The 22405-nt window shown below is 36.4% G+C and overlaps 2 protein-coding genes across 3 annotated transcripts in view; one reads left to right on the top strand and one right to left on the bottom strand.

The window, feature by feature from the left end:
- Positions 1-1849, bottom strand: part of tdrd6b (tudor domain containing 6b) — a 39941-nt gene extending 38092 nt beyond the window's left edge. For both annotated transcript variants that reach the window (XM_082142942.1, XM_082142941.1), the window contains exon 1: positions 1737-1849. The gene's annotated coding sequence lies outside the window, so the exon portion shown is untranslated. The remainder of the gene's footprint in view (positions 1-1736) is intronic.
- Positions 1850-2710: 861 nt separating this feature from the next.
- smc6 (structural maintenance of chromosomes 6) lies at positions 2711-21837 on the top strand. Its single transcript, XM_082144246.1, has 27 exons — positions 2711-2836; positions 3254-3412; positions 6060-6177; positions 6722-6827; positions 6904-7040; positions 7134-7195; positions 7359-7439; positions 7534-7635; positions 7748-7867; positions 7957-8052; positions 8846-8992; positions 10445-10533; positions 12374-12541; positions 14477-14655; positions 14776-14977; positions 15071-15185; positions 15972-16135; positions 16399-16534; positions 16658-16738; positions 16830-17000; positions 17261-17398; positions 17540-17685; positions 19141-19266; positions 19394-19499; positions 20289-20441; positions 20543-20640; positions 21249-21837. Exons 1-27 carry the CDS (start codon positions 2822-2824, stop codon positions 21319-21321), a joined length of 3288 nt encoding a protein of 1095 aa, XP_082000372.1. The 5' UTR covers positions 2711-2821; the 3' UTR covers positions 21322-21837.
- Positions 21838-22405: the final 568 nt, after the last annotated feature.

Genomic DNA, 22405 nt, shown 5'->3' with positions numbered 1-22405 from the left:
CGACTCGAAAGATTCTTTCATTTCGATATTTGTGTGTATTAAACCTTCTCTATAATTGAACATCTGTTCTTTCGGACAGATATGGCAGACTTTTATGATATTTGCTGATGTCTCTGGCTGTGCTGATGCTGGTATCTTTCTGGACTCTGCCAGTGCTGCTGTTCGGATTAGATGGATCCATTCATGCCAGCCGAACAGCTGCAGATTCATAGATTCATTCATGACATCGCCTCGACTCTCATGAACGCGCGCCATGAATCTCTATGACTTAAGTATTTCTATACCATGAAAGGCCAATTGGGGCAAGCCTGGGGAAGATAATAATGGACTAAAGAAAACTGGGGGTAAAAAATAAGGATCGGAGCCTAAAATAGAAATTTTCTCCAGGTATCTCTGTCTCTCTCTCTCATTCAAATGGGCAGTTTGGGCGGCCATACCGGGCGAGTCGGTCGCAAATATGGCGGCGTTCTATTTGTAGTGACGTAGGTGGCATCTATGAATTCTGTTTGCATGAAATTGTTATACAGCCAGTCTGTTTCTTCACAAGCCACTTGTGCTGTTTTTGTGACTAAATCTGTTTCTAAATGAGTTTCACTGTTCTATTTTTTGAAGTTTAAGTTTTTACCAGTTTCGAAATTTCATTGGTCCATGAACCCATGGATCATGCGGATTCACTGAGATCGCCCCCCAGTGGCAAACCATTGAACAAGTCTCTATGGTTTTTACCTGATCTCTGATCAGTTTTATACATTTGTAGACGTTTTAATGGGCCATTTGTATAATTTAAAAGGAATAGGCTAATAGTAGTTAATTTGGTCTCTTACTGGCCTGTTTAGAGCAAACAAAACAAGCATTGGAAATTGATAAAAGAACATAATAGTTAATGCTATTAGTTAATTGCATTTAATATTGAATACTTTCAATACAACATTTACAATTGGTTTGTAAAAGCTTTTTTTGTGCATGTTTGGCTTGTGTTTGTTGCATTTCCACTGTTTTGACCAGCAGGGGTCACCAGCGTGTGGCGTTTCAAACGCTTCGAATTCTGGGAAGCAAAATCGATTCGAAGCTTTGAAAATCTTCGTTTCTCCCATCACTAATTCTCATATGCAATAAAATAAAGAATATAATTTCTTTTTTATTAAAAAAGTAATAAAGAAGTAAAAGGTTGCGCTCATGCTGATAATATAGCTTTTCACCTCGACGATAAAGATCGTCACGTTTTAATAACGCGTCACACCCCTAATTCAGATTAATTAAATAATTTTTTAAATAGACTGCATCTTATTTTGTTTAGTTGTCGATTCAGAATCGAAGGAGAATTGATCTCAATTTATCCAGAATCGTGCAGCTCAAAAATATAATACAGCCCATAACACAAAAATACAAAAACAAATCAAATGTCAGTCATACTGGTGATGACGCATACAGATAAATTTGCAAATGCTGTGGACCAGATTGAAAAACAAACAAAAATAATAAAATAAATCCTGACCTATGCAGGTCTTAAAAGTACAACAGAGGGAAGCCACAGAGTTTGGACCTGCCATACAACCACGACTAAATTAAGCTATAGGACTTAAAATTATTAATTTAGCTGCATGCCTTTATCCAGCTAGAGATATTGGGCCTTATTCATGAATCAAGCCTTTGGGGTTTGAACCTAAACACCGCTTTAATTGGTTAATTCGATCGCGTACTTAAAACAAACGATAAATTTGTCTGTAAAAACTTACCAAACATGAATTTCTCCCCATCGTATACGTGGATGCCACGACTGACTGATCTTACAGCGCTTATAATCAACTGAGAACAAACGCCATTAAAAAACGCCACTGGATGTTTTAACGAATCAAACACGTCTACGTCGATTGAGAGAGCGCGAAAAAAGTAAGATCGCGCGTCACGTGACCAATGCGTGATTTGAACCCTGGAGAACAACCTATGAGAACAACTGTCATCTAATCCTAATCAGAGCCTGGTAAGACATTATTCTTGGGAAAATGGGAAAATATTTTTACACAAGAATAGATTCCCAAAAACACTTCCAAAGTTTTACGCTTTTCATAAGGAACTCATTAACGTTACTTCTTATCGTTAAAATTAATGAAGAAAAATAATGCCTTAATCTTTGATAGAGGATCTTAAACTTGCTGCTTAAACTTAAAACTTTTTTTACAGTCTATGCTGAAAACCCCTAGTCTTTTATTTATTTATTATTAATTTAATGTTTTTTATTTTATTTCTTCATTTTACTTCTTTATTTATTTATATTTTATTTATCTTGCTATGCTTGTCAGTATGGAAGGCATTTTCTGCCAAATTTAAATAAATAAATTAAATGATTAAAATGTCATTTCATATTTTGTACTAGGCCAATTATGTTTATATTATTCAATAAAAGTTCTAATCCAAATGATAATTTTACAGTATAATCTAGTCTAAATACGAATTGTTAATCGGCCTCAAAATTAATAAATGCAAAAATTGACTGTCTTTTCCTCAAAAACACCAGTTACTTTATTAAATAAAACTGTACAATAGCCACACTGTTATCGACAAATAATCATAGAAAATAACTCTGTTTGTAGGAAATCCATGACTCTACAGTAGTAAAATTCTATTTTAGCAACAACAACAACAAAAAAGGTTAATGTGGTAATTTGCTATCAGGAGGATATTCTACTAAATACGTTAACGGACATATTTTGCCTATTGGTGGGCAGAAGTTTTGCAGTCATTTTCAGAGGGTGGAGTTTGTTGTAGCTGCGCGCTGTCTGTCAACCAGGAAGTCCTCAATAAGACATATTTCACTTTCCAGATGCAAAGGAATGGCGTAAGTACAATCATATTCATCATTAATTTAATGCAATTTATGCGCTATTAAACTGTGTATACTTATGCGAAAGCGATTCTGATGTGCTGTTCACCTGTTCATCCATGTCAGTTGATTTATGTCACGGTAGTTGCTGTTGGCATGTTTCCAAGTGCATGTGTTTCCTCTTTGTGTTGCAGTATCTGTTGTTATTAATGGATTTCAGTGACATTTTAAAATCGTTTCTGACATCAAATATGAAGTAGCCTACGTTGCTTTTAATATAATGTTCGCATAAAGCTGTGCAGAATTAATTGATATAGGTTAAGTGGATAAAATATTTTTGACAGCACGAATGCAGATGCATGCTGTTATCTGTGATGTGTTTCTGTGAAATAGCATATAATAGTACAGTATGTCCTTTCTGCTTTCTTCTAGTTTGGGCATCTTTCTGCCATGAATAAGAGGAAATCTTGTGCTCTCAATGTTGTAAAACCCTCTAAGACTCCTAGGACAGATGGTAAAACACATGTACAGGATGAGGAGGAGGTTGATGAGGAAGATGGAGTCCAGCAAGATCACTCACTCTCTTCTTCGGTCAGTTTAATGATTTCCTGAAAAGAACCTGATAGTGACAATGGTGCATTCATAATGAACATTACTGTGACAGTTCTGGTCCAAATAACATTTATCCAGATGTGTAAAGAGTACCTGAAAACCATTCTTGAGTAAAAGTACAGATGCCTTACACCAAAAATGATATTACATTACAAGTTACAAGTCACCCGTTCCAATGCGATCTGATTTTAACAGTATTAAAGTATTTTACTCATTCTGAGCATAGGCTCAAAGATGCACAATTTCTCAACAACTGAGAGATATGCCAGTGAGAAACAAGAAACAGTTGTGTTGTGAGGAGAGCAATCACATGTTTAGTTTTCTAAAAATCAAACTAAAACTGAACACCTCAAAATTATAATAAATCAAGGTTGACAGAACAGCCTCAGTTAAGTCTCAGTTTAGCTCAAGTGCTCAAAAATGATTAGCCCATGATTTACTCGCCCTCAAGTCATCCTAGGTGTTTATGACTTTCTTCTTTCAGACGAACACAATCAGAGTTAAATAAAAAAAATGTCCTGGCTCTTCCAAGTTTTATAATGGCAGTGAATGGCCGGTTTCTGTTTTGAAGTCCATAAAAGTGCATCCATCATGATTAAAGTAATCCAAACGGCTCCGGGGGGTTAATAAAGGCCTTCTGAAGCGAAGCGATGCGTTTGTTTGTGTAAGAAAAATAGTCATATTTAACACGTTCTAAAGTAAAATTCTAGCTTCCGGCCAAATGGCCATACGCAGTCTACTTGCGTCTAAAGCATAACTTGTGACGTTGGAAGTAGTAGTGCGTCATGGCGTAGCGTAGATATCAGCAGAACGTAGCATTACTCGCATAGTTGCGGTTTACACTTAAGTGAAATTTTACTTTACTTTATTTAACTTTATAAAGTTTTAAATATGGATATTTTTCTTACACAAACGCATCGCTTCACTTCAGAAGGCCTTTATTAACCCCCCAGAGCCATTATCGAGCACTTTTATGATGGATGGATGCACTTTTATGGACTTCAAAACAGAAACGGCCATTCACTGCCATTATAAAGCTACATTCACTAGCCTTGTTGACAAGTTTGGGTGAGTAAGGGCAAAATGCACAAGAGATACTGTGCGTTCACACCGCCGGCGAGGGCGCGCGGCGCGTCTTGGACGGTGAGAGCGGCGAGGAGAGTTGAAGTCAGGTCAACTTTATGGTAATGAGCTATGCCGCGGTTCGGCGGCAACCAATCAGAATGTAGAAGTCATCCGCTTGAGAGGATTCCAGAGAACGCAGTCCTGTAAACTTTGGTTCCGTCCACATTAGTTTCCAAGCAAATAGAGTAGAGGTTGATCATGTGAATTTCAACACTATTTATAGGCAATATTTTTGTGCTAGAATGCTTGTTTTTCAGTGGGAATGCAAATTAGATTAGCATTTAACCATGAACACAAAAGCCACACCACACTAATGGCTTTTAATTGGTTTATTTCGTTAGCATACATGTCACTATAATTGTTGAAGTCCTCGTGAACCGGAAGTTGCAAACGACTTTTCTCTAGTGTGAATTTATCCAGTGTGACGTATTTCCAAATGTAACAGAATATTGAATAGAAGGCAGAGTTTTACTTTAGCGCTCCTCTTCCATCTCTCGCTCATAGCAGACTATCGGTTTGAGGGTAGGGGTTAAGCGGAAATAACTTTTCAGACTTTGATTAAAGATTACCACGGCAAACTATTTTTTTCCTGTGTATTAACTTGCACAGATTAATTGTTCACCACAAGACTAGTAATATGCGCTAACAAAGTAAATAGGGTCAATTTTGATTTCATGTCGACTTTAAGTTCTTTCCATCGATCAATTTCTTAGTTTCACATTTAAAAGATTCCATGAGGTTAACTTATACCCTACTTGGTCAGTCTGCACAAATAACGATCAACATGTGTGTTTGCTTTGCGGCCCCTTTAAATAAAGTTTAAAAAAAGACCAAGCACTCGATATATGTCAGAGCATCAGAGCGTCCACAAATCTTTCTATGGCGTCGTTGGTAGGGCGGCGAGAACGACTTTTGCCACTCTCGTCGGTGGCGGTGTGAACACGCAGATAGGGTGCTTCTCATTTCCAATGTGTGCATCCTCGTTTCCATTCCTCGCTTCCTTTCTTTGCCATCTTAGCTCCATCCCCTTAGGAAGCGAGGGAAGGCTACACTTGTGTATCCTCGCTCATGACTCCTCAGGAAGCTTCCTCGCTCCTTGCCTCCTCACGGTGCAATTAGAGAATTGAGATGTCCTTCAAGATGACTGAGTTTGATCGGTTTCCAGGTCACAGGCTGGAGGACGGAGGAGCGAGGAAACAAGGGAAGCATCAATTTTAGTATTGAGAAGCACCCATAGTACCTTCAACGCCTAGTAGATAGTAAAATCACTTCTTTTGTAGCAGAAATAAACTGCTGCAGAAGAAAATAGGTGATGTGCAAAATGTAAGGAGTACTTGCATTACTTGCATTGGAGTAAAGAGTACATATGCTTATTCAAAAATTTAGCCAAGTAGAGAGTACTGTAAAAGTAATGTTGATGCTCAGCAGATACTTAAGTACTGCAACTGATTACAATTACTTAAATACTTTACGCCACTGCATTTATCTTGTGCTGTTTCAGAGTGCTGGAGACATCGGCGTGATAGAAAGTATTACTTTAAGGAACTTTATGAGCCACCATTCGCTTGGACCTTTCAAATTTGGACCAAATGTCAACTTCATTGTTGGGAACAATGGAAGTAAGAATTTATTTAATTCAAATTTATATAATATGAATTATTTTAATGTACAATTCCAGTTAAACATTTGGAGACACTGGAAAGAATTTAAAATAAATTGTGCCTATATATTTTTTAATGGCTGTTATTGGAGCAGATTGTGAAGGAAATGCTTATTTCATAGTTTTGATGACTTGAATTTACTGCTGTCTTAAAATGTGCAAAATACTTACAAAATGATGGGTGGATGTGTCCAGACTGTATAAATTAGTGGTTCTCAACCCTTTTGACTCCCAAGTCCCCACTTTGTCCGAGACAATATTCAAAGGCCCTCCTATCTAAGCTGATATGTACCTCTGTTTAATGTTTTGCATATTTTTAGCATTTTAATTAAGATTGTTATATAACTAAATTTAAATAATTGTAAGACTATTTTTTTAAGAGTGGGTGCTGCCCCCCTAGTTGAGAACCACTGGTATAAATGTCTCAAAAACATGAAAGTATTAACAATGTTGTTACTCAAAAATCAATCTTTCCTCAATGTATTTTGTAATGCTACTCTAAGCTGGGAAAAGTGCCATTCTGACAGCACTTATAGTGGGTCTTGGTGGAAAAGCGACTACAACCAATAGAGGAACATCTTTGAAAGGCTTTGTGAAATATGGAGAGAGGTTAGTATATGTTAAGGAAAGATGCACTAATATATCTGTATATTAAAAAATAATGTATTAATCCTTTTGTTTACAGTTCTGCAGACATTAAAGTGAAATTAAAAAACAGAGGAAACGACCCTTATAAAGGTGACATTTATGGAGACAGCATCTGCATTGAGCATCGGATCTCAAGTGATGGTTGCAGGACTTGTAAAATCAAGAGTAAAATTGGTAATAGCATGACTTCCGTCGACAGGGCTTTATCAGAAACAGGGCTTCCTCTCTGTTCACAGAATCTCAAATTGAGATTTGCTCTATTTTTAGGGCATGTCATTTCCACAAAGAAGGAGGAGTTAACTGCTATACTGGATCATTTTGGCATCCAGGTACTTTTCTTTTACCTATTTGTAAGTAATTATTTTTGGTGACATTTTGGCACAGGTCTGCATCAGTCAATTTAGTTAAAAATCTAGTTGTTGTAATAATTTTGTTGTTTAGAGCAAAGCACACAAATCTGTAATGTCTTTATTTCTGTATTTCATATTACAGGTTGACAATCCTGTATCAGTCCTTAATCAAGAAATGAGTAAACAGTTCCTGCATTCAAAAAGCGAAGCGGACAAATACAAGGTGATTTATTTTTCTTATACCATACACCAGTATTTAAAGCAGTGATATACACCTAACTACTTTCACGCTTTTCATCTTTCTTTTTTTTCTGAAGTTTTTCATGAAAGCAACTCTTCTGGAGCAAATGAAAAGAGACTACATTCACATTAAGCAGACTAAAGCCTTGACACGTGACCAGGTGGAAAGACAAGAGGAAGTGAGGCTTTACTCATATGCTATTCATTAGTCATGTATAACCCTTAGTGTTTGTTACCCACAATGCACCACTGTGTTAACATCACACATATGTCATATCTCTATATTTTTAGTGTCTCAAAGATCTCAGGCAGTTGTTCTTGCAAAAGAAAGAAAGATATGAACGCTTGTCGTCGCTCGACGATATGAGACAGACCCTAGAGGATCTGAAAAAGAAGATGGTGTGGTGTTTGGTGCGTTATTTTAGTGTATCTTACTGAAGTGTGAAAAATTCTCTGTTAGAGAGTCTCTGTTAAACAGTGTTTCTGTTTGTTGGTTATAGGTGAGGGAGAAGGAGAGTCAAGTTGAACAGCTGAAGGAACAAATTGAAAAAGAAGAGTCTGATCGTAAAAATGAAGAAAAACTGCAGCTCTGTCAGGTTTGTGTGATTAGTTGTATTGATTTGGGTTTGTTTTATAGTTTTTAGTTCCAGTTAAACATCATTGTCAAAGGTGAAGTGTTTTAATTGATGATTGTTACATGTTGCATATAGCTATATACAAAAAGAAACGATTAACTTCTTAAGAAAAAAAATCTACTGACACCAAATGGCAGTGTGTATATATATGTGTATATATATGAAGACCAACGATGCAAAAGCCTCTAAAAGCCATCAATGTCAAAAATGAGATAATAATATTGAGTGAATGCTCTCCGCACATAGTAGCCTATACGTTCATCAAATACTTTCACTTCAAACCCACTAAATCCCACCCTCAGCCCATTCAGAAATGCCGGTACTTGGGTAGAAACCTATACATAGGAGCCTTATAAAAATTGTAATATTAAAGAAAAACGTTAGACGGACTCATTAATCAGCACAACTGTCTTCAACATTGATAATAATTTGAAATATTTCTTGAGCAGCAAATCAGCATACTGCATTTAGAATGAATTCTGAAGGATCATGTGACAATGAAGTCTGGAGTAATTATGCTCAAAATTCAGCTTTGCATCACAGGAATACATTACATTAAAAAATATATCTCAATAGAAAACAGCTTTTAAATTGTGATAAAATTATTACTGGGTTTTTTTCTGTATATTTGATCACATAAATGCAGTCTTGGTGACCATAAAATACTTATTTCAGAAATATTAACAAATCTTACCAACCCCAAACATTAGTAGTCATTTTAAAAAAAAAATGTAAAAGTCTTTTTGCTTTTCAGAACAAAGTTTCCACTGCTGAGAAGAGATTGCAGGACATCCAGATGAAGCTTTGCACACTTAGAGAAGAGCAGGAACAATTGGCAGAGGAGAGCCATAAAATGAAGGAGGAAATTAAAGTCAAAACAAAAGCACAGAAAAATCAGGAGGTGACATGTCTTTGTTTTCTCTTTCTGTTTGTTATTGCTTCTTCCAATAAAATCATAAATTGACACATGCTCACATGTATATTTTAATATCTCAAGCTACATAATACCTGCCTTTTGTTTTGATGAAGACTTGCATCTCTCCACAGTTAGAATAAGCATTTAACATAACAACTGAGCAACTTTGCCTGTTTATAGTATTTTTATTCTTAAAGGAATATTTCACCCAAAAATTCAAATTCTTCCTTTTGGCATTGGTCTGTGGAACACAAACAATGTTTTGAAGAGCGTTTTTGCTTTTTTTGCCCATGCGGTGAAAGCATATAGTGACAAGGGGCTGTCAATAGTTCTACATCATCGCACCATAGGCCCCTCACACTGGCATGCGGTCGCTTAATGGCTGACATTTGCCTACACTGGATGTGAGCGTCGCGTTGCGTCAAAAGCAAATAATGCTGTTTATAATCACTGACGCTTTCTAAACTGGAGACAGAATACAGATGCATGGTCAGTTTCTGACATAATACACGCAATTCAGTCTGTCGACAACAGGACAAATGGAAGAGGCAAAGAACGTTAGCTGTGACGCTTTCAGTTTAAACAGCTCAAGGATCCCAGTGTCAGGAAAAAGTGGATAGTTTAATTTAATGGAGTCCCGGACTGCGTCGGAGGATTATATATTATATGTTTGTTCGGGGCATTTTGTAAACGAGCCCAAGGCACAGTGTAATGGAGAGTTTGCAAAGAAACTTTTAAAATAATTAAAAAATCCTTGACATGACCCCTTTAAATAATGGCAAAAGACTAAAAATATTGCTCAACACATGTATGGACTACTTTTATGCAGTTTGTTTGTCAGCTCAAGTCATTTGCTTTCTTTCTGAATGGAAAAGAGCAATGTGAACCATCTCATTTTGTGCTGAAAAAGAAGAAAGTCTTATGGGTTTGGAAAGATCTGATGTAGAGTAAATGATTATACGGTTTTAATTTCTGGGTGAAATATAACTTTAAGTTAGTTGCTTGCTTAAAGGTGCTCTAAGTGATGTTGGGTGACGTCACTTCTTGTTGACGTTAAAAGTATTATCAAACAAAACGGAGGCTAGCTAGACCCTCCCTCCTCCTCATCCGCGCACTAACCCCCCAAACCCCACCCCAAATCCTTCTTGTCCGTTATTGGCTGGAACAGTTTTATGTTTCGTGGTGCGGGTTAGCCCAGTTTGTTTTTCTTGCCGTTTGTGGAACCTGGGGTATCTACAGAGACAGTATCTACATCTACTTTTTTACAGTGTGTTCAGGGGACAGGCAGCTAGCGGATGGTGAGGAGATGTTTGCTGTATGTGACAAAAAATGTTTTGGCCTAAAAAACGCGTGACATCGCTTAGAGCACCTTTAAAGCAGGGTCCTTGTTGATTTCTGAAGAGTTTGTATAGGTTTTTTAGATTGCCAGTTTTTCAGGTGGTTTACTTCCGCGCTGAGAATAAATTGAAACAATTAGAAAAGGAGCAATGCCTTCTTCAGGAGAGAATTCACAAAATAAGTAATGGGTGAGTCCATTTGTTGAGGGAACACCTCTAATTTTAGGCTTTCTGTTTTTCAAATTTGATGACAGTATGTTTCATGTCATACTATTGGGCGTTTTCACACCTATCTCATTTGAAGAGTTTGGTTAAGAACCGGTTTCATTTTCTTCCTTAGTTCAGTTCGTTTAGGCATATAAGAACTTGGCAATCGCACTTGGATCCGCACCAAAACAATCACTCCGAGACCGCTAATTGAAAACGAACTCGGGTGGTTCGGTTGAGGTGAGAAAGCAATCCGACCCAACGGGCCAACAAACCAAGTGGTATCACAATTCATAATAGGAAATGTATTATATGAAAGTCAGCATTGTAATTCATCTGAAAGGATTAGCCAATTAGCGCCAAGCACCGCCCACTGCCTGTTGATTGGCATTTGTGAAATTTCCTCTTTTATTATGAAAAAAATCTTTGGGAAAATCTTGCTTTGGAAATACATGATTCGTCAAATAGGCTTCATTCGTAAATTCAGCATATTATAATGAAAAACAGATTTTTGAAAAAGCACATTTTATTATGATTGTTTTAATATATATATTTAAACAGTAATAGTGTGTGAAAGAGGATATTGTGAAATATATTAAACAATAAATGTAGTTTTTTCATGGAATTTTACAAAATAAATAGATACATTTATTAATTAATTAATTTAATTAATTAATAATTAATTACTTAAAGGATTAGTTCACCTCAAAATGAAAATTTCCTGATAATTTACTCACCCCAATGCCATCCAAGATGTCCATGTCTTTCTTTGTTTCAGTGGAAAATAAATTAAGTATTTTGAGTAAAACATTTCAGGATTATTCTACACACAATGGACTTCAATGGCAACCAGAATGCTGAAGTGCTTCAAAGGGCTCTGCACGATCCCAGTCGAGAAATAAGGGTTTTATCTAGCTATCGATAAAACCCTGTTTTATCTAGGGTTTGATCGGTCATTTAAAAAAAAAAAAAAAAAGTATATACTTTTTAACCACAATTGTTTGTCTTGTGCTGGTCTCCGATGCGCCACGTATTACGTCATCACGTTGGAAAGATCACGGAAAAAAGAAGAAGAAAATAATAATAATAAATTAAAACAAAGATGTCGGACGATTTTGAAGTTGAAAGAGAAAATGAGATGGAATTTTTCGCCCTTCCCTACCTTTTTGACTCGTGACCTTTCCAACGTGGTGCGCCGCAGACCAGCACAAGATGAACAATTGTGGTTAAAAAGTATATACATTTAATTTTTTTTTTGAAAATGACCAATCGTTTCGCTAGATAAGATCTCATTCCTCAGCTGGGATCGTGCAGAGCCCTTTGAAGCACTTCAGAGCCCTTTCAAACTGCATTGACTTGAACTTCAACATTCTGGTTGCCATTGAAGTCCATTGTGTGTAGAAAAATCCTGAAATGTTTTCCTCAAAAAACTTAATTTCTTTTCCACTGAAGAAAGAAAGACATGGACATCTTGGATGGCATTGGGGTGAGTAAATTATCAGGACATTTTTTTATTTTGAGGTGAACTAATCCTTAAAGTAATTATTTCAGAATAAGTAATTCTTCAAAATTTAAGTAATTTGGTCCTCCATAACACGTGACATGGTACACTTTGAAATGTTGCCTTGTGAAAAGCGAATGAACCAAGAAGAAAATGCTACATTGTAACAAATTAAGTCCGTGTTTCGGAACAAAGCAAATTATCTACAGGTCTGAAAACGCCCATAGTTGTCATTTGTTCTACAGTATCTACAGGATTCAAATGAATATGTAGTTAAAGTAATAAACTAATTTGACAATGCTGTCAATGTCACGTTTTTAGCAGTGGCAGAAGAAGTCATGAGACTGAGCACGCACAGCATCTAAAAAAAATATCTGCCTTCAAAAAACAACTGGAAGAGCTTGAGACAGAGTCCAGCGCTCTGAATCAAGAGATAAAGGACAAACAACAAGCTCTGTTTAAAGGAAGAGAGGAATATGATAAACTGAGGTAAAGTCTGGCAACTGTATTATTTATGGGGCTTGTGCCTTTAAATGACTGGACAGTGAGGAGGAAGACAGGAATGTGGTGGGACACAAGGCATATTCAAACGTTACGTGAACCGCTGCAGTACAGCTTCCACAAAGTCTTAAAATGTACCTAAAATGTAAAAAAAAGTCACCATCTTTTGTGATTTAAACAATATTTTATGTTGTAAAAACATTCTAAGTTGCAAAAACATCTTCTGTACTTCCAGAAGAAATAACGATAAGAGTAAAATGTAGTGAAGTCTGTCAAATTATGATTTTTTTGCATTTGTGTAAAAATGTGTGACAGAACCAGCTTGACTTGTCCAAGTGAAGAAAAAAAAGGCCAAAATGTATTTGAAATACATTTATATTCTACTGAGTATACTACAAAAACATTAACATATACAGTACAGTACTTAATATAAATACCCTACAATTGTAATTTTTGGCATACTAAATTGAAATACTTAAAGTGCCCCCATTATGCTATTTTAAAGTTTCCTAATGTTGTTTTGGAGTTGTTTTGGATTTAAATGCATCAAAGGTAAAAAAACTGTTTAATTTTCTCATTATATACATTTGCACATCACCACATTTTCAATGATTCTCAAACGACTCGTCAGATGAATCAATCTCTCTAAATCCCGCCTTTCCGCGAGCTACTCTGCTCTGATTGGCCAGACAGCTCAGTCTGTTGTGATTGGTCTACCGCGTACAGCGTGTGTCGAAAGCAAAAGCCCATTGCCATAACGTCAGCTCTGCTTGTCCTGAGGCTTCCTACACCGTAAACTAAACACAGTAACGAACAATGACGTTGATTTTACCATATCAATGCGAGCGCGAGTCCGAAGATGAAACATTGAAAGATCTAGTCATTCAACCCGAACCTCCATGGCAAGGAAGTCTCGAGCAGGACGTTTCTCAGTCATACACTACTCAGTTTGAGGAACATTATGAGATGTTGCAACTGTAATCCCTCACCGTCAGCTGTGAGTTTAGGATTATATTGCTGTTTAGGATTATATTGCTGTGGTATCGTGGTAAAGATGAATTTTAACTACTGATTCTTCACATGCTCGTCCTTGGGCATTGGAAAAAAACGGGCTTTACCTTCACATTGTAGAGCACAGCCTTTTCTCGACATGATGGTATCCAGTATCCACAGGAATCAGCTGCAGTGTTCGAGGGGTTTCAAGTTTTCCCTGGTGTCTGCAGGCGCAATAAGTGGATGGGCAATATGCTAATGTTTCATCTTGACGTCACAACGAAACAGCTTATGACTCATTTGAAAACGATTAATTTCATTGACTCAGTCGACTCTTACTTTTACTTTTGAAAGACAATAACTTTGTATACGGTGCACTTTCACATTTAAAACTTTGCAGTATGTTTTCATTCACTTATACAGTAGCTATGTTACACACTACGTGAAAGGTCATTTTCAAAAATCCATAATAGGGGCCCTTTAAAGTCTGCTAAATTGGAACAACTAATTTTGTTCTTAATGCATTTAAGTTATCCAGAAATAGTGCCGAGGTCCGACTAAAGATATACTTAAGTATATTTGATTGTGCTAAAATGAAACTATTGCAAATATACTTTAGGTACACTTTAAATATCTTGCATTTAAAGAGTGATATCATACTATCCTTACTAATAGTGATATTAAAACACTTTTTAGGCTTAATATGCTTTGTGCAATAAAGAGGTCCTCCAAATAAAGTTTGATTGTAATATTTATATCACTAAGTTTTAAGCGATATGTCAGTAAATATGTTAATGTATTTGTATAATTTGTATATAAAATAAATGGATTTTAAATACATTTTGGTATAGGTTTTTTTCACTAGGGTGATCCTTATTTCTTGCAGTATTTGGATATATTACAGTATTGGAGTTTTTCTTACTTTTTTAGCATGGAGGAAAAAAACATCCAGGTCTCTCTGGAGTTCAAACTGAAGAGAAAAAAGCAGCTAATGGCCAGCAGATCCAACAGACTGAAACGGTTTGGTGATCACATGCCAGAATTGTTGGAGTTAATCGACAAAGCCTTCGCTCAGGGGCGATTCATCAAGAAACCTGTAGGACCAATAGGTGAGAGACATGCCGAATCTTCAGATTATTCACTGAAATCTTAAACACAAAACAATTCATTATTCACCTTTGTTGTTGAATTTACCATTAGTAAAAAAAAAAAAAAAATTTCTTCGCTAGGTGCATGCATCAGCCTAAAGGATCCCAGTTTAGCCGTGGCTGTGGAGAGTTGCTTAATAGGTTTCATCAAAACCTTTTGCTGTGACAATTACAAGGACGAAAAAGTCCTGCAAGGACTGATGTCATCATATTTCCCAAAAGGCAGTAGGCCTCAGATAATCGTGTGCCCATTCACAGACCGTGTTTATAACGTTCAAGGCCGGTAAGAAATATTTGTGTCCAGAAATGGGAGTTTCTGGAGACCGAGATCTTATGTATGTACGGTAATTATGACGTTTCTATGTTTTCTTGTCAGTGGAGTCAATCATCCTGAGTTTCCATCAGTGCTGGACTGCCTCAATGTCGAGAACCCAGTGATAATAAACTGCCTCATTGATATGAGGGGCATTGAGTGCATTCTGATTATTAAAGTAAGTCGACTTCAAATGTTTTTATGCAAAACCATGCTTCTTTTTTTTTCATTGCAGATTTATAATAATAATAATTTACAAATATATATATACTGTATCTTATGCTCACCAAGGCTGCATTTATTTAATCAAATATACAGTAAAAAACATTTCTATCATGACAACTCTGTCAATGGTGGAGGGTTTTAGACAAACTCTGAAAGCACGCTGCAAACTGCTATAGTGAATGATAACCAGCCATTTAAATGTTGAGCAAGCAAGCTCATTGGCTGCAGATGCGACATGAACCAATCAGCTTGTGCCAATTAGTTAATGTTGCAAATACCATCAGCTTGCTTTAGGCACCCATCAGCCTGCGGCATCTAGAGTTTCATGACAGAACTATGTATTAATATTGTGAAATATTATTACAATGTAAAATAATTGTTTTCTATTTTAATACATTTAAAAATGTAATTTATTCCTGTGCTGACAAAGCTGAATTTTCAGCATCATTACTCCAGTCTTCAGTGTCACATGATCTGTCATAAATCATTCTAATATGCTGATTTAGTCCTCAATTATTATTGATAATATTGATATTCAAATTGTAGTAATATTTCACAGTATTACTGTTTTTACTGTATTTTCCTTCAGATAAATGCAGCCTTGGTGAATGTACTGTAAGAGACTTCTTTTAAAAACAAAACTTTTGACTGCATGTGTGTGTGTATTATATATTTATTTTATAAAATGTTATTGTTGGTTTTTTGTCCCTTGATTTGAGACCCTGTTTTTTCTAAAAAGGACCATGCTCGTGCAAGGAAAGTAATGCAGGGTTCGACACCGCCGAGGAATTGCCGTGAAGCCTTCACTGCAGGTGGTGATCATGTGTATTACAATCGGTCTTACACCCCTGACAAGGAAGTACTGGTCAAATATCTTGGTGGTGACCCAGAAGCAGAAATACGGCAAGTGCAATCTTTATAAATATAATAATCTTTCATCAAGTCGTTTGACTTTAGTCCAATTGTACCTGTTTTATGCAAAATAACTTGCAATACACCTTTTTTTTCTTTTTTTTTTTGCTCATGGCACAATGATGATAGTTCATGCAAACTCTTATGGGGTTTGAAGCTGCATTTTTTTTCTTTGTTTACTATCTCAAATCTGTAAGGCATGATCTAAGGCAAACGATGCTTGAATATATTTGTTCTTCTCTATTGATTCACAGTCTAGTGGAGTCAGAGTTGGAGAACAATCAGGCTCAGCTTTTACGGTTCCAGCTTCACTTGAGCTCTGTGAAGGAGGACATTCAGTTGATGGAGGAGAAGTTGCGTAGTGTCATCAGGGCCTGCAAAACAAATCAGGTACTGAACTGCACAGGCTACACCATTATGCCATCCAAATTCACTTCTGTTGTTATTCCATGTCCAAACATACCTGCGTAATTGATGCTGGCTTTAATTGAAACTTTATTTTTCCATTTTTAGCAATGCATAAATGAGGTTAAAGCTTCTATAACAGAACTTGAGAACATTGAAGAGGCACAGGCTGAGGACATCAGCTCCCTGGTGAGATGTCTATGAATATTTTCCAGGCTAAAAAAAAATCTTTTTTATCATTTTATGACACAGAATAATATGTGATTTGTCAAATGTACAGGAAGAAGATATACAAGAGAATGAGCAGAAGATCGAATCAGAGAGGAAAAATGTGAAAGAGGCTCGAGACGAATTAAAGAATCATGAGAAAGAGCTCATAAATATTAATCAGAAATATAAAGATGTGAAAAATAAAATGGAGCAACTGTCAGATGAGACAGAACAACTGAAGGTGAGAGACAGCATTGGGTGATCGGTGTACATCGCAACACTTAACTTAAATATTATATAATTAAAGACTTGATTGAAGAATTGATTTTGATGTGAGCATATTGTTTCCTTGCCACTATTGGTGGTATCAGTAAAACTATTACCGCTGGGTTCTTACAGTCATAAAAAACTCTTTTGATTTGAATTATTTCTGACTCTTGCATTAAAACCCCTAAGTGTCTTCAAAAAGTGATTCATGAAAGATGTATTTTTCTTGAATAGGAGGAGCAAGTGAAGGCAGAGACTGTGTGCAGTAAACACGATCAAACCATGAAGGTCTTGGAGAAGAAACTCGAGGATCATCAGGCCAATATTCAGGCCATGAAAGACGAGCTGTCTCTCAGAGAGGAAGAAACACGGGTATTCACTCCTTTTTTTTCTGCCATTTAATATAATACTTAGAATTTTTCTGCCATAAGAAAATGTACATATTGTTCATCCGAACAGCAGTACAGTGACATATTGGACTTGTTAATTGTCTGGAAATTGTTTGTTGTGTAGGACTGTGAAGCCAAAGCCAAAGAGATCTGTCCTGTGCGACAGCAGGTAGATCAGAGTGCCAGAAGTATTGATGTTGAGATCACACGCCTGCGACAAAAAATCACTACGCAAGAGAGCAGCCACGGTGACAAGGAACAAGTTATCCGGTATGCAAGGCAGCGGTTAATAGGATGTTCAAGGTTCAATATAAATTAAAGGGGACCTATTATGCCCTTTTTCAAAGTCTTGATTTTGTTTTTGGGGTCTACTAGAATAGGTTTTCATGCTTAAATGTTCAAAAAACACATTCATTTTCACGTATTTTACATTATTGCAGCACCTCTGGGGTGCGATTCCCGTACAACGACGTAACTCGCTGCTTAACTACCATAGTACGATGCTTTGATGAAGAAATCAACTAGCTAGTCACGACTGATTCCCGAAACCATATTGTCGCAAAGTGGTCACGCAGGTGTTGGAGTAATAAGTTGTTTTAATGAATCTGTTTGAGATCGAATTAATACTAGATGTTTTGCTATAAATTACGGATATGGCATCTGAGGACTATTTCTCATTTTTCTCAGTTATTTTGCTTTATTTCTAGATTCAATCATAGGCTCGTTCCTCTGTACTAGAGCACGTTCGCACATGCGCACTCTTCAAAAATGACGCTTTAAATCTCTAGACAAACCTAAAAGACGTGAATGACATTTGTATGTATTCTAAATAAAAGATACAGATTCTACTGAATGTCAGCTTGCTTATTTTGCTCAAGATAAGGATTTATTGAGTCCACATGTCATGCAAACAAGAAACTATGCTTCTCGTTCAAAACACACAACTTCCGATGCTGTTTGCGAATGTTCGTTGGAACTATGGTTTCGCGAAACACAGACTCGTTGAACTATGCTGATAACGACAGAACTTGCGACCATAGTTGGCTAACGACGCTTTTTGGAAACGCACCCCTGTTTACTTCCAGTCTTTATGAAGCGCCTCCTTCTGAAAAGCAGAATGTGCTCTGATTGGTCAGCTGGAGCAGTGTGTTGTGATTGGTCAACCGCTTAAACAAGTTTTGGAAATGTCCCGCCCCTTACCACAACCATGAGTTTCAACACACTACTAACTAACTCAAACAGGCCCCGCCCCTTTATATTGCATATGCCTTGGGCAGTAATTATTATAATGAGGAATATTGTGACGTGTTCATTCCTGGAAGAAAACTCAAGACTACAATGGAGGCGTTTCAGGGAGTTCAGAAACTGATATAAACTGATATAGAGAATAACTCTCTTTGGAGTGACTTTGTGCTTTGGAACTTTGCAGACCTTTTTCATGCTCAACATTACACACTAAAGAAAGTGGAAAATGTAAAAAAGCATAATAGGCCCTCTTTAAGACATTTTCGTCACATTTCCAGTTTTCCAAAAATAATAATTTTAAACTGTGGTTATGTAACATACTTACAATGGAAATAAATCATGTCAGTGTTTAAAGAATATACTGTATGTGAAGCCTGTATTTTTATTAACATTTTTTCAATTGATTTCAATTTATCAAACTTTTTTTAAAATCAAATCTGTAATAAATTATTGACAAATATCTTCTTTCTTTTTTTCCAGAGAGTACGCAGAAGCTCACAGTAATTACAAAAGCAAATCCGGCCAGCTGAGGGATCTCAGGAAGTTTATTGATCGTCTCGACAACATCATGATTGACCGTCAGGACCGATACAAATCACTGCGACGGTAACTTACTTAGGCTCCAACTGTGACTGTGACTCCAACTGTGACTTAACAGTGACTGTCCTTTATGTTTGCAGGTTTGAACACAACAGTAGTTTGTATCTGTTTGACTTGTGTGTTGTTTCGTCAGGTCACTCTCTGTGAGGTGCAAGCTGTACTTCAACAACTTCATGATGCAGCTGCACTGCTGTGGCTCGATGATATTTGACCACGTCGCTGAAACCCTGTCCATTTCAGTAAGTTACATTTTCCCATCTTGCTTGTTTTACTCAAATGCCTGACTGTTTCAAATGAATCTGTCTCAACTAATAGGATGAATCTCGTGAAAACGTGGTTTTTTTTCCCTCTAAAGTCAGAAGTAAAAAGAGTTTTTGTACCATTAAGATGTTTTGCATTGTAACATTATTTCCAAGGATATTAAGTACATTTTCCCCTAAATTCTTGATACTACTGTATACTGTAATGCATCCAGGTGTTTTACTTCTGAGTTTTTCTATATGTTCTAAATATTTTGACATTCAAGAAGTCTCTTATGCTTATCAAGGCTGCATTTATTGATTAAAAATACAGGAAAACAGTGATATTATGAAATATCTTTCAATTTAAAATAACTGTCTTCTATTGTTAAAAGTAAATTATTCCTGTGATGGCAAAGCTGAATTTTCAGCATCATTACTCCAGTCTTCAGTGTCACATGATCCATCCTAAATATGCTGATTTGCTGGTCAATAAATATTTCTTATTGTCAATGTTGAAAAAAGTTTTTATTGAAAACTGTGATGCATTTTTCTTTTTCAGGATTCTTTGATGAATAGAAATTTAAAAGAACACAATTTATTTGAAAAAAATTAATTGCAACATTTTTGTCTTTACTGTCTTTGATCATTTTAATGCATCCTTGCTCTTTCTTTAAAAAAATAATCTTACTGACCTCAAACTGGTATGTAATGGAAGTAACCTAACCTTAACCCTGAATGGTAATATCTGGGTTCTTTTGTCATGTTTGTTAAATTGGTTTTTCCCAGGTGAAACCACCAGGTCAGGAAAGAAACAACGTCAGTGACATGCGTTCCCTCTCGGGAGGAGAGCGCTCTTTCTCCACTGTCTGTTTCATTCTGGCACTCTGGGAAATTACTGAGTCACCCTTCCGGTGCCTAGACGAATTTGACGTTTATATGGTACGTGCCTATATAATGACTTTGAGGACCTCTGTCATGTGTTGAACATTAGTATTTCATAAATAAAGGAAGGTTTAATAAAGCTCTTTTGTGTTTTCAAGGATATGCACAATCGCAGCATTTCAATGAACATGCTTGTGGCGCTTTCAGAACGTCAACATCTGCGGCAGTTCATCTTCATCACCCCTCAGTCCACCAGGTAGAAAAATTAAAGTTTTATTGAAGTCCTCAGACTGATATAAGTTTAATGCGTTTCACGAAAGAATTGTGGGCTAAGTTGATTTGTTGAAACCATTGGTGGCAATGGTTTTACAATCTTTGGGAAAAACAGCCCTTAGTGTTACTGACAGACTGAGAAGTGAGGTGCTGCAACAATGTCAAATATGTGAAAAATAAAATGTTTTTTGAACATTCAAGCATGAAAACCTATTATAGTAGACCCCAAAAACACAAGACCCCAAAGACCACAATCTTTGCCTAAAGCCGGTTTCTTGACTACTTGCTGAACTAGTGCTTGCTTAAATCATTTGCAGACTTTAGTTAATCAAATGCATAATTGTAAACTGAGCAAATAACAAGCCAAAAGCGTATTATTCCTGTAATGAGAACAATTTCTTTGAAATGCCAATTTTCGCCCAGGGTCTCATTTGTTAAGATGCTCATAATGTGTTGCATTCAAAGTCATTTTGAGATCCAAAACACTGCCTGGCCAGGCAGCACTGAAATCTAAAGTTGATATAACGTTATTATATTAAGTTTTTATATATATTATATATAAATATTAATGTTTTTTTCATTATCTTTCAGCCATCTGCCTAAAAGTGCCAATATTACAATCCACCAGCTTCAGGATCCAGAGAAAGTAGCAGAGGAGGAGTGAAATGTGCGATAGGCATAGACATTGCCTGGAGAGACTGTACTTAGAAGTTTGCAAAGTTTATATGCCATGCCTGTACAGTTTGTTATGCGTTTGCTTTTATTTATTTTTAAAGAACGTTTTATGGTTCTAGTTCCTTAGCAAAGGACGTTTTAAAATTGCATATGTGTGATTGTGAACAGTCAGTTAAGTCGCCTTGCTTCCTTTAGAGCATTTCGTGTTCATCTGGTCCTTTAGGAAAAGAAAAAAGGAGGTTCAGTTATTGTTAGCACCTGTTCATGACGGTTTGAGTATGTTTACAGCTAGTATTTGTCAGTTTAAACCAGCATCCTCTGTAATGAACCACAATGCTTTTCCTAGTTATTTCATTTGTGGTCACACACGACTAAGCACCTGCATTCTGAAAACAACCCATGGATAGTTTATTGATTTTAATCACAATGTCGTCAGTGCAACTGTTACATACCGAGCTTAAGACATGCCACAAATAAAACACAAACCTCATATTACACAATTAAATGACTGCTTGAATTTGGCTTTACCGTATTAGGTACAAATATTTACAGGGCAAAGATATACACTATTTATTGGGCATTTGCATTTTACAAAGATCTCTCTATTCTCCGTCAAAGGTATTGACGCTATCCTGAGTGTCACAGGAGGTGAAAGGGTGTTTTTTGCAGCTTGCAAAAAATCTGGGATGCCATATATTTATGTACTTCTCCGGAGAACATAAAATATGGAGGATACAACATTTTGAGAGTAAATTAAAGAGGGTACTATGTAGCTAAAAATCATTATTTGAAATGTTGAGAACTCGAGTAGAAATATTGTTTTACAAAAACAAAAAAAACGGTCCAATAAAAATGCAGCACACTATGATTAAATGTGTACCAAACCCATTCTGGATAAGGATTTGCTGTAATACTAGGGGAAGTGGATCTATTACTAAACGCCCTCCAGGGAAAATTCACTTAAAATGTTATATTGCCCGTTCTGCATTATTACTGAAAACAATTTCATAGGCAACCATTCATGCATGTGACAATGATACCGCGCAAAGTAAAAAAAGAGCATAACGCAATAA

The sequence above is a fragment of the Leuciscus leuciscus genome (assembly GCF_965113295.1).
Source record: "Leuciscus leuciscus genome assembly, chromosome: 17".
Taxonomy (NCBI): Eukaryota; Metazoa; Chordata; class Actinopteri; order Cypriniformes; family Leuciscidae; genus Leuciscus; species Leuciscus leuciscus.
The sequence above is the reverse complement of the archived record's forward strand: the minus strand, read 5'-3'. Positions and strand labels throughout refer to the sequence as shown.

Bases quoted from the DNA above. Each gene is read 5' to 3' on its own strand.
- smc6 (XM_082144246.1), top strand. The intron at 17,399-17,539 runs GTATTCACTCCT...TTTGTTGTGTAG, and splicing joins TCAGAGAGGAAGAAACACGG to GACTGTGAAGCCAAAGCCAA. The intron at 19,500-20,288 runs GTAAGTTACATT...GGTTTTTCCCAG, and splicing joins CTGAAACCCTGTCCATTTCA to GTGAAACCACCAGGTCAGGA.